The 17,744-nt window shown below is 39.5% G+C and overlaps 1 protein-coding gene across 1 annotated transcript in view; it reads right to left on the bottom strand.

Annotated features, from left to right (window-relative positions):
• The window catches only part of MYO3B (myosin IIIB), a 346,577-nt gene that overhangs the window by 57,598 nt on the left and 271,235 nt on the right, over nucleotides 1–17,744 (bottom strand). The window contains exon 32 of the mRNA XM_064484895.1: nucleotides 17,009–17,108. Within this exon, the coding sequence (XP_064340965.1) occupies nucleotides 17,009–17,108 (100 nt within the window). The remainder of the gene's footprint in view (nucleotides 1–17,008; nucleotides 17,109–17,744) is intronic.

The raw sequence follows: 17,744 nt of genomic DNA, 5'->3' as shown, positions 1-17,744 counted from the left end.
CAAAAAGCAAGGCTGAGACACTGACTTTAGGTAACTTTTGGAAAGATGAGTGAAGAGCCATGAGGAAAAGCTAAATACAGACAAAAGGGGAGCTAAATACAGACAAGAGGAAACAAAGCTGGCACTCTAATGTTCCTTGGAATAATATTCAGGTCCCAGGTATAGGTATAACGATTAACAAACAAAACAGTGATGTTCACAACTTTATGAAGTTTCAGAATTAAAAAAAATTTTCCCCCTCTCCTCCCATCCCCTTCAACACCAAGGTTTTGAAGGGAAAAGTAACAGACTGGATGTCTAAAAGTACCTTTGGATATTAAACACCAGCTTATCTAATAGGACACATATGTCACTGACTTCATTTGTGTAGGCCTTGTCCCTGGCCATCCAATTTTTTAAAGAAACAGTTAGCTGGCTTTGTCAGCTCTAGTATCATGACCAGATTCCTACTACAGTAATTGCATTCTGGAATCTAAATATCTAAGTTTTTGAGTCCATGGTCCACAGAATTTTCACAGCCTCCATTTATGCCTTAACCCTAATATTCCAAGATCCAGCTGAAACTACTGTTGAGAATCACTGTCACCTCACTGACAAGCGAAGGTGTTTCAGGGACAAAAGCTCTACCTTTGCAAATGTGGGGAGGCAAGTTACAGAATACAAAGCTGGGAGCTGGAGGCTTCAAGAGCCATGGTTCTCATCTCTTTTTTGAGCAAAGAAAGATCCAAACAAAGTCACACAATAGCTAAACCAATGCCATCTGTGTGGAAATCATATTTTAAACACAAACAAAATCAAACACTCCATATGCCCTCACTCCTGAACATATACTAGAACATTTCTGAGTATTTATTGTTGGAGAGTCCGTGTGGTCAAGCAAAAGAAGCAAAAAAGCCCAACGGGAAGGGAAGTCCCCTGGACCCCCGCCACGTCCTTCCTCCACACTCTTCGCCTGTTATCACCACGCATGCCATGTGTTCTATCTGGGGATGAGACACTCTTTCTGCCTCTGTTTATTCACTCATTAAATAATTTTACATGTCTTTTGGAATTCAGGGATCTCTGCAAAGCAGGTTTGTAAAGCAGGCTTGCAGCCTTTGCTATGTCGTGATACACACAGGAAAATGATACTATTTCTGTGGCACAACCACTGAGGCACTCCGGGCACCCAGTTCTGCCCTACTGACTGCTTAGATATCTTGGCACAGATGTAACCCCGCCCACAATCCACCACAGTACCACAGTGCATCTCTTGAAGACCTACTGTAAAATGCATTTGTTTCTGGGTGATGTTAATACTACCACTTCTTTTAAAAGCTCCTAAACGGAATATGAAATTTTTATTTGCAAGCACGTAAGAATGTGCATGACCCTTCATCATCCCACTCCTAAATCTCATCAAGCTTTTCACAGATTGGGTCTGTGTTAAGACTACTGAAGACTTTACTTTCCAAATACTTGTAGTTACTTCTATTCCCATAAGAAGCAATAAAAGGTTTGGTTTTCCTCACAGTGACATTCACGTTGTGACTCTGGTCAGGCGTTTTTTAACATTGGACTTTCTGCCTGGAGGCATCTGAGCATTCTGAGAGGAGCGGTTGGCAAGTCATTATCTACCAGCCTCAGCCAAAGGCCCCAAACAAAGCATCATTTTGCTGATCAGAAGTGAAGCTCAGTGATTTGTTCTTTGCTGCTCTGATTGGATCTGTACCCCGTTAACTTTTTTAAACATTTCATTACGTGATTTTTTACATGAGCAAATGAATGTCATGTTTTCAGGTCCAAAGAGAGCTTCAAACATTTCTATAAATCCTTTTCTTTGAATCTCCCACAATCTTCAGTAACATCACCTAAAATCCATTGACAGTGGAGAAATTTAACGTTTGCAGCTGAGAAACTGAAAGAAATTCACAAAGATCTTATTGAAATTCTTACTGATTTCATTAACACTCATCTAGTTATGATTTTGGTATTAGAACAACAGTTTCAGTAAAATGTATTATAATTATTATTACAAATATATTATTATAATAACCAAGCTTATAACTCAACATCAAGTTTACAACTGAAATCATTTCCTCTTCCTTCTCTATTGCATCATTTTCCTTTTGCTCTCAGAAATAATCTCTGTAAAGACAAGACACCCTCTTCCTGACAATAAATGCAATAAATACAGCTCAAACTGTTGTTTTAGCTGAAGTTGCTTGCAAAAAAAATCTGTTTCCCACATGCCACTGGGCTGAGTGTCTCATTTAAGACTCTGACAATATTAAAGGTTAGATGGCTGACAGATACCCGTGCTGAAGTTCTAAGGATCTGAGTCTGACTCGGGCATAGCCTGCTTCAGCTCCTCATCAGGTTACTGCTGTCCTCTCACACCTGCACTCAATCATGCCGAGACATGAGGAACGCATGCACTCTGCTAACCTTCCTGACTTTCAGGAGGGACCAATAAGACAGCAGGGAGCTAATCAGAAACATGTGAGCTTCAGAATTATATAGAGAAGATTTACTTACTGAGAGTGAGCCCCTCTTCCAAATGCCAAACCCATTCACACTTTGTAAGATTTTTTTTAAAAATTGAGCTTTCTTTTACCAGTATGATCTGATAACACCACAGATTCCAATACTTTTAATAAGGTCAGTGCAGAGAACTTTAATAAATTAGTCAGTGAGAAAATGCTGTTGAAGAAATTAGGATTTTTCTCACCAGCCACTTGTAACTTTCTCCATAAGACAGATAATAATATTTAGTTGTTGGAGTAAGCAGAACTTAGAAAACTTCAAATGATAGAATTCTAGCTAATGCATATTTAACATGAAACTCAAATTTAACTTTATTTTCACGTTATTGCCTACACAAGTCACATGGTAAAAATTCTCAGGCATTTACAATCAGTAAAATAATAATGTCATAGCCACATTCCAACACTCATTTTTTTTCCTTAGACACCATGTTATGCACCTACACTGCATTTTCTATCCAAAGAGTCCTTCTAACACAGCAGTGCTACATCATCCTTCTCTTTGTAACATAAACAGTCAGGAACAAGTCTCAACCTATTTTTGATGCTTTCTTACATTAAGTGATTTAAACACATTCTGTTGGGAATTGTTGAGAAAATAATGAAACTTGCAGAAGTTTCTAATTCAACATATTTTCATCATTAAAATCCAAGCATATTTTAATGCACTATAACCTGCTGATAGGAAGACCAATATTTCAAGTTGTCTTCACTGATTACTGTAGCCAAATTCTTTTGCAATGAAGGTTTGGGGATTTTTCTGGTGTGTTATGGGAAAAGTGTTTGAGCAGAGGAGGGGAAAAGACTTTAAAGCAAGCTACACCCTCTTTTCAGCAGGGCCTTAGACTATCTCTCCAGACTATGCAAATTTATCTAAAATGATTATGCTTGTCAATAAGATGACCTAGTTTAATTTTCTCTCACCCAAAACACTGCATAAGCTAAGCAAACCATAGAGCAGTGAGATTTGGTCTACCTGCCCCCTACAAGTTCACTACTAATCTCTTTCTCCAGTCTTGCTTGGAGACCACATTCATTTTGCTAACTGATTTTTACAAAAAAGAAAAGAAACGAAAGACAGATGAGCAGAAAGAAATCTCATCCCTGAAAGTCTCCCACTGTTCTAGACAGATGGCCATGTCCCATCTCCTAAGCTCAAGTCCCATGGCTAAAGATGTTGAACAGAAATATTTACAACATGCGGCTAAAATACTTTGGGGGACAAAACTAATTTCTCCCATCTGAATTAATTTGTCATTCAATAAACAGTCATTAAGCACCTACTGTGTGCTAGGCACCATGTCAAGTGCTTCCCTCTTTCTCTAATTATCTACCAATATCTGCAGTGACTGGGAATGAACATCACTGGGCTCTTTTTATGCTTCAATACAACTAGTCACAGTATCGTGTAAACAGCTTTCAATGTGCTTATCTGATTCTGTACAGAAGGTAAGTTTATGGAGTAGGTATTGCTGGGACAAATGATATATTGGCAGATTTGCACTCAAAGAGGCTGCTGCCCCCACAAACGATACTATGAATGCCCTTGCTTCCTCGTTTTCCTGACACCCCAGGTATTATCTTTTTTCCATCACAGCCTGTTTGATAAGCAAAAGAGAACTTTTCATTTCTCGTATTAAATTTTGAGGTTGAACATTTTGGCATCCAGTCATAGGTCATTTGTATTTTTCTTTTTATGAATTGCCCTTTAAAGCTCTTGGTCAATTTCATTCTAAAGGGGTGTCTGGGTTTCTTTTCTTGCAGTCTGAGGTTCTGACAGACAGCAAGTCAGGAGCATGACTGCAATGGAGTAGAGTGTATAAAACCTACTGTTTATACTAGGTTGGGGGCTCCAGCCATTTCAGCTGGATATTAAAGGAAGAGAAACCTAGAGGACTGAGATACTCAGGCTAAACTTCATCAGAACCTTAGGCTATTACGGTAATAAAACCAATTCTCCCATGCTATCATAAATGCTTTGTAATGTAGTTTATAGTTATATACTACTCTATAATACAGCAGTATTGAATTAATTGTTCTCTTTAACTTTTTCTAGACTTTTTCAAAAGGCTGATTATGAGTAAATTATTGGGATAAAGGATCTGACCATTTTTAAAAAGGTCCCTCAATATACACAGCAAAATATTTGTGCACAAAAATTGATCCTTTATACTTGCACTAGCATGTCAGCAAAGTGTGTCTTTTCCATTTCTCCTATTTCTAGACTCAGATCAGAAAGAGCTTTATTTTGTTTGGACAAACTGTTTCCACAAGACACACTTGAATTTCTGCCTTAGAATTTTAAAAGCATCTCTTATAAGTGGTCTTTCTCTTGCCTGCAGGCCTTGGTATTCCATGAAGAATGATCCGAGGCTAAATCTGATCATTCAAGAGGGAATATTCATATAACTTAAAAATTCCCAAGTTCAGAAACCAGCATGAAACTATGCCCTTAGCATATATGCCTGAGGTGATTAAATTCTATCTTGGGTAGACACTACTAGCTGTCTCCTCAACATCCATTTTTTCCTGCTTCTTTCCCAACAGAACGCTTATATCGTAGGGGCCACAGTGTGATGAAGTCAAATATGTTTTTTAGGTTCTCCTGCAGATAAAGGAGATGTAAACAGAAGTCATTGCATAGGGGCTCCAGGAAAACCCTTTTTGCCCATTCACAAAGAATGCAGCCATGATGACTGGAGCTCCAGCAGCTATCTTGGAACCATGAAAAAAAAAAAAAAAAAAAGCCAAGAGAATCACAGAGGCTTGGCCTTGCCTGACATTTTTGATCTTCTGGATCAATACCAGAAACTGCCTACTCCACTGGAGTTCTCATAACATGAAGACAATATACATTTATCTACTGATGTCACCATATTCTGGTATTGGTTTATTTAAGCAGAGAACAATTCCTAACGGAGGCACTATTTATAAAATATCTTTCAGAGAGGTATTTTTTGTCTTTGTGGGAGAGGGGTGTGAACTTCATATTAGGAATTGAAGTTATGTTGGGTCCTTTTAAATGGTGTAGCATTCCTTCCCAGCAGATCCATTCTCCATCTATTTCTACCATGTTCTCTGACTCAGAAGATGACCTGTATGCCTTCCAGTGGTTTGGGCAACAGAGAGCCCTAGCAAGAAATCAGAAGGAAGGAAGAAAGTAAGGAAAAAGAGAGAAAATATTCTCTTATTCTGCAGCTCCTTTCCTGTGGGATTGTCTTGTATGGACTGTATTCTTGATTGAAGGTCATCTCTCTTCTCAAGACCCCTATACTCACATGGCTCTCTCCTTTCGGGTTCCAGATGCCATACCTTTTCCATGCCCTTTAGGTGTATGTGCTAATAGCTCCACTCTCACTAGGCTCCAGGGTACATAGGATTTGAAGAAAGGCCACAGGCCCGTACCTGCAGGCCTCCATGTCAAGGTCAAGAGCATTAGTTGTAATAGGACAGGTAAGAAAACACTGTTAGGGGTGAGTAGACTCAAAGAAAGTGCATAAAATGTCATAATGGGGATCACAATCAATTTCTGAAAAATACTTTTATTTTTAATTGGAGTATATTTGATTTAGAATGTTGTGCTAGTTTCTGGTGTACAGAACAGTGATTCAGTTATACACTATATGTATTCTTTTTCATTATAGGTTATTATAAAATTTTGAATATATTTCCCTGTGCCATACAGTAGGACCTTGTTGTTTATCTATTTTATATATAGTAGTTTGTATCTCTCCCTCCCTTTGCCCTTTGCAAGAAATTCTGAGGTTTTTAAATTTTTTAAAAGGGATCAAGTTGTTTTTCTTTTAAATGAAGAAGGGACCACTACTGGAACCCGCCTTAGCATTTTTGAGAATGACTGCTCTATCTTTTTTGGACTACATGCATGTCTTCTACTCCCAAGGCTTTAGATCCTGGCACAAAAATTGAGTACAGCCACGGCTTTTAAGGGTTATTTGATGAATTAGAGAGTCAAAAGCCCGAAAGAGAAGTCTGAATGAGAAAGCTAAAACCATCTACAAATATTTGAAGAACTACCACATGGAAAAAGAAATAACAATTTTTTTCTTGTTCAGTTACTGGAAGCAAGAAGAAAAATCCTTTTATCAAGCTTTCTAACCATGAAATTGATAGTCTTTAACATTAGTCAGTTACTCTCACTAGCAAAGAGATTCTTAAGCTGGGATGGAGGCCCTGATGAAACCATGAAGATGTTTGGGGAGTCCTTGACATTATGTGCAAAATGTTGCAGTTGTGCATTTGCCCATTTTTCTGGGGTTAGGGTGCACGGATCACATTAGTTTCTCATAGGAGCTCTCACAGGTCTGCAAAAGAAAGTGTGAGATCAGCCTGGATAATGATTTGTCAGGAGTGCTGCAGAGAAGATAACTCTAAGGTCAATGCTTATAATTTAATGGTTACAGATAATGCAAGCAAAACCTTTATGTAGCATATATTCAATCCTCTAATCACTCAGCAATTATTTACAGATTGTTCCCTATGACCATATGGGTTAATTTACTCAGAGTAGTGGGTGAGAGGGAGCATCTTTAATTTCACCTTTAAGGGGCGAGACAATGCAATGTACTTTTTTCCAGTGCCTTCCCCCAGTGTTAGGTAGAAAATGCTACATGAAGTGGGGGCTCCATTAATTAACTGAATAATAGGATGCAGTCTAGAACAAAGAATGGCAGCCCATAACAGATGAGAAGAGCTCGGTCCCCAGATGGCAACCCAAGCTGAAAATCAGAGGGCAGAGTGCAAGGGTGATGCTGTGAGCTGAACTGCTCTGGGCATGGGTAAATATAGCAGTGAATGACAAACAGAACCGACACTTTGTAATGTGACCCTTGGAGATTTGGAGTGGATCCTCGGGTGCTCTGTCCCCCACCCACACCCCAAACACTGAGGCCATGGGTAACGAGTTAGCATGCCAACTGTCCTTTTGGAGGATGAATCAGTTAAGAGCTGAATCAAGCCTAGAGCTCTTTGAACTTACCTGATTTCTGCACAAATGCAGACTTTGGCATTTCAAGTTGGTGTGTGCTCATTGGGAGAGCCCAGCCATTGTGTCCTGGCATCAAAACTTCTCCTTTGATATCAGGATAGTGTGTAAACTCATCCCTTGAATGCTTTGCAGATCTCTTGCATTGTTTCTGGGGCCTGTTTGAATTTGTTCTTTTAAATAGGCTGCTTAGAGAAAATTCCTGGCACCAATGTAATGAAATGGGATATCATTAATCTCTTCCTTTCAAAAGGAAGGGTCCCTTTGGGACCACTGATCTTCATGTATATTAGGTCAGGCAAACCTAGCCTAATGCCAGGGTAGACTGGTTGTTCTAATTATTCACTACCAAGCAGCCTAACAACCCCTCTGGATAGCGGAGAAAGAAAATGGGGATCTGAGTTGGTGAGAAACCTAAATATTCCTTAAACCATTTAGGTGGATTAATGAAACATAACTCCTTCCCATTACACAAGTTGCCAGGCACAGAAAATACCAGCAAATTAGTCCCAGTCTTCTTAAATGTGGAAAAGGTTCAAGGTGATAAACTCTTGAGACTTGTGGTGATATCGAGCATAAACCAAATGCAGGTTGTAGAAATGTTAGTATATTCCATAAGACTCGACAATTGAACAGAAGGAAGGAAGGAGTTGTTAGCTTGAAAATTAAGTACTTTCAGAAGTGATTCTCATTTGAGGAGTTAGAAAACACAGCAGCAGCAGCAGCTAAACACATTAGGTGCTTTCCATATGCCAAGCTCTATTCTCCTGTATTAATCTGGAGTCTTATTTTTGAAGGGCAATTCCTGACCCAGAGTCCTCCCAAAGCTGCCAGAGCATCATACACACACACACACACACACACACACACACACACACACACACACACACATTCTTAGGAATCTAGGAACACAGGCCATAGAGCAGGGAAGTTCAGTGTAATAAAAGGCTTAAATACCAGCAAAGTGCTGGAAGGATGGGCAAAATGTGGGAGTGGAAAGGTTTGGGATGTGATGGACAGAACTCAGGAAGGCTCTGGTTTAAGATAAGAGTACCGTGGCTTGTAGGGGATCAGGTAGTCACTGGGAATTGTTTTCAGTTGGGAGAAAAACTGTGGACTCATTTGATATCCATTGCTTATTTTGAAGTTCTCTTTCCTGTCATTATCCCACCTTCATATTCACAGTTTCATAAGAAATATGTCTGTTCCCTTTTTAAATCCCAAGTAATTTAAATCTAAACCCAACAGCAGTCAGACCTACATAAAACACTTAACACCTAATGCCAATAATCCCCCAGGCATGGCTTTATGTCCCTTATTTTGCCTTCTTGCCTTTGAGCCTAACCAGGATAGAGCTTGTGAAATCCTAAACTGTGACCAGTGAACAAACAGTCAAATAACTTAAGCATAATGCAGCCGACTTCAGAGTCTACAGCTGAACTACAGCTAAGTGTTCAGGCCCTTGAGGTTCCTCTTTTTCCCTGTCTCTCTGCAGAGCAAAGGGGAAAATACATGGAAGAAGCTAAAATGGCCATCCAAAGAACCATCAAGAATGGCCTGGGCCCTGAAAGCTGTTCCAGAGACATCACTTCCTTGATATTTCTCTAGAGCATCGCTCTGGGTTGGGTCCTAGCTCTGGGAATACCAACTAGGACTCAGTTTTCTCATCTGTAAAATGAAAAGGTTGAACAAAAGGATCTCAACCAGATGCCCAGACACAGAAGGATGGATTCATAAAAGGGGATACTGTACAGCACTGAAAAGAAATAAATTAATAATATTATGTTAAGAAAAAAAGAAGAAAGCTAGAAACCAAAGAATATATGCCGTGTGGTTCCAGTTATACTAAGTTTAAAAGCAGTCACCAGGAAATTATGACATTTAGGACACATTCGCAGGAAGGTGGGGAGAGTCATCACCAGGAAGGGGCAGCAGGAGGCATCTGTCTTCTAATCTCAGTTGTAATTGTGTGGGGACTTTATAATAATTCATTACACTGTCCATCTCATTTTTAAACTTTTTTTTCTGTAGCATATTACATTTCAGGATTTTAAAATGTGTAAAAAACAAAACTACCACAATCTCATGCCACTTATGAGCTTTTCCTGGTGTGGAGAGGAAACAGGCAGAGGGCCAGAAACAACTTTCTGTACTCTTTGTCTGCCCAGTTCCTGCTCCCCCTTCACTTCTCAGGTTTGGTAGTAGCCCGTCTGACCCTTCTCCGCTCCACGAGATCCCGAGAGTATCCTGGTCATAGCACAGCTCCAGGGCTCACTCTTCTTAACCCCCTGGCCAAAGGAGATTGATTTCAGACTTACTTGTCCATTCCTCCCTTGGAACGTAAACTCCCAAGCGCAAGCCTGGACCTTGCTCCCTTATATACCACCAGCAGCCAGTGTAGCACCTGCCCCTTAACTACTACTCGATAAGTAAAGCTGACTGAAGCCCTGAGTGAATGAATGTTAAAGGTGCATTTCACTCTCTCCCAGCCTTCTTTGAATTTAAACTGATAATTTCTCTCTTGCTAAATACAGTTTTTATTGGAAGCAGACAGCCCTAGAGTCTTCCTGGTCATTCTCGGAGATCTAGTTACTTAAGGAGCACAAGTAGCAAAGAAACAGGAATGTCAAGTAAAAATGAAAACTGAGAGAAAAATCTTACCATGGTCCTGCACACCATCATATAATCACAGTTTTTTGGACTATGTCTGTCTTGCCTCCTCATAACACTTACACTGATCACATTTAATTTAGGGAACACACTTGTGTCATGGTTCTCATATGCTCAACTACCGAATAACCAAGTATCTTGTTTTTCTCAGGCTGTTTCACTTTCTTGGATAGAGAGTGGGTGCCATGCTGACAGTCAGGTATATTTAAAAACATTTTTCTCCCTGATTATAAACATGAAAAATTCATTACTGCTACAAAACACACTGTTAAGAGAATGAAAAGACAAGCCACAGACTGGAAGAAATATTTGCAAGAGTATGTCTCTCACAAAGGACTGGTATTCGAAATATTCAAAGAACTCTTAAACACTCAAAATAAGAGAATAAACAACACAATTTAAAAATGGGCAAAAGATCTGAACAGACACTTCACCAAAGAAATTTTATACATGGTAAATAAGCATATGAAAAGATGCTCCACATTATATGTCATCAGGGATATACAAACTAAAACAACAAAGAGATAGTACTACACACCTATTAAAATGGCAGAAAGCCAAAACACTGACATGCTGGTGAGGATGAAGAACAAAAGGAACTCTCATTCATTGCTGGGAGGAATGCAAAATGGTGCAGTCACTTCGGAAGACAGTTTGGCAGTTTTTTATAAAACTGAACATACTCTTACCATATAATCTAGCAACCACACGTTTTAGTATTCAACCAAAGGATTTAAAAACTTACACCCATATAAAAACTTGCACAAAAAATATTTCTAACAGCTTTATTCATAATTGGCAAAACCTGTAAGTAACCAAGATGTCCTTCAGTAGGCGAATGGATAAACAAACTGTGGTATATCCATGTAACAAATCATTTTAGCAATAAAAAGAAATAAAGTATCAAGGCATGCAAAGACATGAAGGAACTTTAAAGGCATATTGCTGATTGAAAGAAGCCAATCTGAAAAGGCTACATACTATCTGATTCCAACTATATGATATTCAGGAAAAGGCAAAACTATGAAGATAGTTAAAAAAAAAACAAAAACACAGTGATTGCCAGGAGCTTAAGGAGAGAGAGGGAGGGATGAACGAGTGGAATGCAGGGGACTGTTAGGTAAATAAAACTATTCTGTGTGATACTGTAATGGTGGATACATGTCATTACATATTTGTCAAAACTCACAGACTGTACAACACAATGAGTGAACCTTAGTACAAATAACGGACTTTGTTAATAAAAATAAATCAAGATTAACTCATCATTGTAACAAATGAGCCACACTAATGCAAGATGTTAAAAATAGGGGAAACTGTGGGGAGAGGGAGAGGTAAGGGAGTATACGGGAACTCTGTACTTTGTCCAATTTTTCTAAAAACCCAAAGCTACTAAAAAAAGCATTAATTAAAAAAAAAAAACCTCAAAAATTTATTACTCCTGATCTTGGAAAACAAACAAAAGTAAAAAGAAGAAAAATCACTCCACTCCCACTACACAACTGTGTATTTCATTTTAAAGTTGAAAAGAATCCTTTAAAATGAAACGAAAGAGGCAGCCAAGGTTAACAGTGAGCTTATGCAGTTTCAAACACATCAAGTAAGAAGGGAATTTAAAACCCAAATTCCTCTCTGCACATTTTATAGCCATGCCTTCGACATCCAATGCTGGAAGCCAAGTACCCTAACTGGACTCATACGCCCTGCCCCAGTGTTGTTTGGCAGCTGCGTTCTTGATGTCCTGGGTCAATGCCAGAGCCCAACTTGGCATCCACAAAAAGGGCATCCTGAACTCATAGACTCAGGAAAGCACCGCAAAAGTTCCTGCTGAACTTTTCAGACATGCTTGCAGTAACAACCTAAGCAGAAAGAATGTCCAAAAACTACCCAACTCTGTAACATGCTTTAACGGGCTGCGGGAAGGATTATAGGCTCTCACAAGTCTTTCCATGAGGTATGTGGCCTCAGGAACTGGGGCTAACAATTGACCTCCACAGCGTCTACCTATCAGCCCTCACAGAGACAGCCACTTTCCTCTCCAGCCTCAACTCCTCCAAGGGAGCCAGAATCTCACCGGCTCAGCAGCTGAGGTGGTGCGAGGGGATGCAGTGCCGACCTATGTGGACCACATCCTTTCTTCCTATCATCCACACCCCCAAATTTCAGGGAAAATGGCTTGTCAAAAGGAATCTTTCCCTCTTGGTAGGTAGCCCACAGAATTCCTTCATTAAGCTGCAGTTCTGCGGAGCCTTCGGTTGGTGCACACCGCCATGACTACAGTTGAAGTCCCAGGCACTGGGCTTGCTCTCTCCCACCAAGACAAAACCACACTCAACTACCAGACGAGATCTAGAAAACATGAAGAAAGTCTTTTAAACAGAACAGAGAAGGTGAGCAACTAATATGAATGGGGCTAGGTTAGAAATTAAATTTTCTCCTTCCATCCCTCTGCCCTCATGTCCTCAAACCTCAAATTGTCCATTCCTTATGCTGGCCTTGTCTAAATTCTTCTGCAAAAAGCCAGGGCACAAATGTTATGGGAATGCCATACACATTAGAAATATGTGCAAATACTCAGATCTGATGGGCTTTAGAGCAATTTTGCCTTGTGGAGGGCTGGCAGAGGCAGCAGAGTTTATAAAATAGAGATATCATTTAAAGGCAATAATCCCTAATAATTTTAGAGACTGAGACACGTTAAAAAGTCTGGAATACTCCCCTCCACCTCCACTACAGCAAAGTTACAAGTAAATGTAACTTGGTTCTTGACAACTTCCTGAGAATTTAATGACACTACTTGAGATAAATATGGACACTAAATGTGCTACCAAACCTGCTTCGGAAAATAACAGCTGCAAAGACCAAGATATTAGAATTGCATTTATCTCTTAAGTGTCTTGTTTCACTTCCTGGCCTGTGGTTGACATACAGTAGGTGCTCAATAAGCATTTGTTGAACGAATAATAGAAAGTTATATATATAAAGTTCACTTTTTCTACTTCAATGTCGTATCATAGAGATAGGGGATGTGGTTCTTAAAGGGCAGTCCCCCAACCAGCAGCACTGTATCACCTAGGAACACAATAAAAACGCTAATCTCCCCTCTCCCCTACCTCACACAAAATCGTAAACTGTGGGATAGGCCAGTGATCTGTTTTAACAAGACTTCTGGTGACTCTGACCCTTACAGATTGAGAACCAGTAGTCTAAAAAAGATCCTTTATCAAGGAGGTTTTTTTTCTACCTCCCATGCTAAAGGTAGGAATTCTATGTCTGCAATTCCTTTACCATCTCACTGAGAAAAGTCCTGAGAGTGAGGCTCCATGATGAGGGTTTATGGTGAATTCCATGGCACCCAGGCAAGAAGAAAAGATGGATCAGTCCAATGGGAACCAAAAAGAGCAGGGATTCAAAGCACCAGAGACTACCCATATGTGAGGGCCCAAGAGTGGCCTCCAAGTCTTGTATGTGGCTTCCTGTAGTGGCATTGGGTGTGGGACAGGGAGGCCCAGTAGCCTTGCCTTTGTAGGGTCTGGTTTCCATGTGCTTTCCCGACAGGGATTATGTTGCCTTTGAGCCTCTGTTGTAGAAACACGCTCTCCCTGTCAAATGGGTGACATCTGAGCCCTTTATGATCACATTGGTTGCTTTTTGGCAAGCTGCTTGCATTGCCTTCCAAACACAGGCAGCCAGTGTAAGGTGATTCTGTAGTACAGGTCTAAGGCTCAGTCTTGCCTAATAGAGTGATCTAATTAAAAAAAAGTTCTCCCCCTATCAATTTCAGCTTTCAGTATTATTATCAGGTGACCACTTGTCCCAGTTTGCCTGAGACAGTCCTGATTTTAGCACTGTAAACCTACATTCTGGAAAAGCTTCAGTCCAGGGAAGATCGAGATGTTTGGTCACTCTAAGGACTAAGAGTTTCAAGGATGAAATACAGCTCAAGTTTGCCTTCTGATAGCTGAACTTCTGCCAAGATCAACAAAATTAAGTAATGAGGAAAGGTAAGGGAAATGATGACGTGATGGCATGAGAGAAGCAATTGTGTGAAAGGAAGTGTGTATGATTTGCTCAGCAAATCTGAAGAGCTGAAACCAGATCACTAAGGCCCAATGCTAGGCACTCGAGGGGACGGGGGTGGGGCTCTAACACCCCCCAACATTATGCATGGCCAACTGCATAATGGAGGCTGGTACAATACAGCTTGCTCCTCAGCACCCTAGAAATGTTCCAGGTCCATCTTTAAAATGCAATGTAGTTAAAGTTACTCTCGGCAAGTGCAATGTTCCAGAATTATACACTTTATAAATACAATTTAAAACTTTTCTGTGGCTCAGTGACTCAGGATTTTCATTTCATTTCTGCTTCCATTATATTTCATCACAGCTTTGGATGCTGAAGAATTTGATTTGGGGACCTAGGCTAAGCTGTGAGAAGAGAATTCAGAAATGAAAAGATATGACCCCAAAGAGTTTAAAATCTATTAGGTGAATGAAAATAACTAATACAAGGCAGGATATGATTAGTACTAAAAGAAAAGTCAAAGGGCTCAGAGGGAGCCATGGTGGACTCTGAAGAATGGTGAGGACTCTGAGAATGAACAGCAAAGGATGACAGGTGGGGCAGACAGAGCAGCATAAACAAAGTCACAGAGGAGAGAAAGAACACACTGGGCATGCTTGGAGTATAGAGAGTAGTTTGGTTATTCTTAAGCTGAGAATAAGGGAGTGAGATCAGTGGAAGATAGAGCTAGAAAGGAAGATTAGGACGAGAACAGAGACAGCCTTGTATGTCATGCCAAGAAACTTAGAGTTGATGCTGAAACAATGGGGGGGCCACTGAAGATTATGGAGGAAGAGAATGTTATGATCAGGGCATGCTTTAGAAAAACTCTTCAGATATCTGTGCATGAGGAAATACGAAGAAGGAAAAAAATGGAAGCAGGAAGAGCACTTAGAATACTGTTTATAACAGTATAAGAAGTAACGGTGATGGTGGCAGACTCAACGGAAAACCATCTAGACTGGAAGGAAGGAGCAATTCTGACAGAAAAGCGCGTGTGAACCATTTACAGCAAATCAGATGTGTAACTTACAAGTTTGAATTTGGGGTATACTTTCCTAAAGATGGGGAAAGATGATTGTAATCCAACAAGTCTCTTTAGTAGTTAATTCAAACTGTAATAAATTTTTACTCTTCCTAAACTATACCACCAAAACTTAATGCCTTACAATAAGAAATTTATATCTCTACCCATTTTTCATACTTATAGATTAACTTTGCATTTATATAGTATCAACAGTAATAACTATCACTGCAGCAGCTGACATTATAATGTACACTTAACTAAGAAACAAGACACCAAACTGTGCCCTTTACTTCTACGAGCTCATTTAATCCTTAGTACAACCCTATGGCTATGAACTACCATTTTCCTCATTTCACATGTGTAGGTATTGAGGTAAGGAGACGTTACATAATTTCATTAATGCTACACAGGAAAGCAGAGATTTGAATTCATGCAAGTCTGATTCCAGAATCTGTCTCTTTGGCTATTTAACCATACATTAAGTTTTTCTTTTTACATGTATTTTAAAGTAGAATGCCAAAAGAGAACAAAGACCAGATGGGAAAAATAGAAAACAAACAGCAAGATGATAGATATAAACCAAAATATATCAATAACCACATTAAATGTAAGTTGTCTAAACATCCCAATTAAAAGGTACAGATTATCTGTTTGGATAGAGAAAAGTGCCAACCAAATTCTTACACAATGGATTCTGATTCACCACACTATCTTTTCCCAAATTTTCCCTCTTTTTTTGTACTATTCCTACCTCTACCTCATTGTGGCCTGAACATTATCTGGCTATGGGGAAAATCTTCTCTTGGACAGGTTTATCATTTTCTGCATAGCCATTTAAGAGGTTCAGCTGTAATACACTAATCTTCTACTGTCTTACTCCAAGAGTTTAAGTTCCATATGGACCGAAGGTCCTAACACATTTATTATGCATTTCCCACTTCACAGTCTATAGCTTTTTCACTGAAAAACAGGCTAAGAAGAAATCTGAAGAGACCTAAGAAACTACTGCATATTTCAGAAAAACAAATGAGGTTGACCATAAGTATAGTATCACTATTTTATGTTGAAAAGGTTTCTTTCTTTGGAATAGTCCACATTGTGCTTAGTATCTTCTAGGTCATGAATATTTCTTATGATCATGCTTCTATTTTATCTTCCAGAAGTCCTGATTATAGCCACACATAAGCCCCAAGCTGACTTTTACCATATTCTGTAGGAAAGAATTTAGAAAAGGGGCCAAAGATGCTATGTCCCAAAGGAGTGTGGCAAGATGTCTATATTCTTGCTGAAAGGATGGCTGTGTTGCCAAAAGGGCAGAACTACTCTTTAAATCCATATTCCTTACCAAGCCCTAGATTTTGACCCTGAACTATCCGCTCCACTGAAAGCTGGTCAACTGTTTATCTTTCCTTTAAGAAAATAAAGTTTTAAAGCATTTCCCTAACTTGAAGTTCTTACAAGTGAAGGGAGAAGTATGGCCTTTGATATTCATTTTCTTCCTTCAAAAAACTAAACCAGTGGCACAGGTGGGTGGTCAGCTGCTACCTTTAATACCAGTCTTGCTTCCAGCCTGTATGGCTTCCCAAATCTGAACTTCTTGCTCACATTAGGTCATATTACTATCTGAGTTTTATCTTCTACACAGTCCTGCCTAAACAACTCATTAAAAAGTACAAAAGCTTGCAAATAGTAGAAGCAGCACATAATTTAAAATGTTCTTACCAGGTTTTGCAGGGGCTCCTCTGGAGGGACTCAGTCCTGGGTGGTCTGGAGCAGCATGGCAAGTCCGAGAAGACAGTGAACCAGTCCCAGAAACAGGGTGCTTCAGAAAGACCCATTAAAAGAAACATTATTTTTATCCTCTGATTAGGCAGCCTTAAGGACATGGCTTCCGTATAACTAAAGGACCCTTAGCTCCAATTGTACTGGGGGAAAATCTAAGTATCTTGAGGTCATGTGGGTCCTTTCTTTGGGGAAATTAGTTGCAAAGTCTCAACACCTTTTGCTTCATTCATTTATTTCTTCCTCTGAACAAATCAACCTAGCCCTCTCCTGAATTAACTATAGTCCATACAAAAACAGCTATGTGCCGATTTTCTCTCATACTTAATTTTTATTCCTAAGAAAGAAAAAAGAAAACCTATAGGAAGGTATTAATCTACTTAACATTTCTAAGTACATCATCCAAAGGATTTTGTTTTTTTAATCTTACATATGCTCAGCAGAGTTACTGGCAAAAACTGTACATTTTCTTCATTTCATCCTTTCAACATCAAATAGTAGGCAGCAAAAATTGGATCAGACTTCAAAGCCTGCTGTGGGCTCCAAGTCACAGAGAGACGCCTCCATTTCACATATTGAATTCGAGCAGGATATCAAAGTGCTACCAAAGAACCTCAGGTCCTTACTCAAAAAGAGGCTCTAACATCTGTAGAGAGTGGAGTGCACAGACAAATCA

The sequence above is a fragment of the Camelus dromedarius genome, chromosome 4, assembly GCF_036321535.1.
Source record: "Camelus dromedarius isolate mCamDro1 chromosome 4, mCamDro1.pat, whole genome shotgun sequence".
In the NCBI taxonomy this organism is placed as follows: domain Eukaryota; kingdom Metazoa; phylum Chordata; class Mammalia; order Artiodactyla; family Camelidae; genus Camelus; species Camelus dromedarius.
This window is presented reverse-complemented; position numbering and strand designations above follow the sequence as displayed.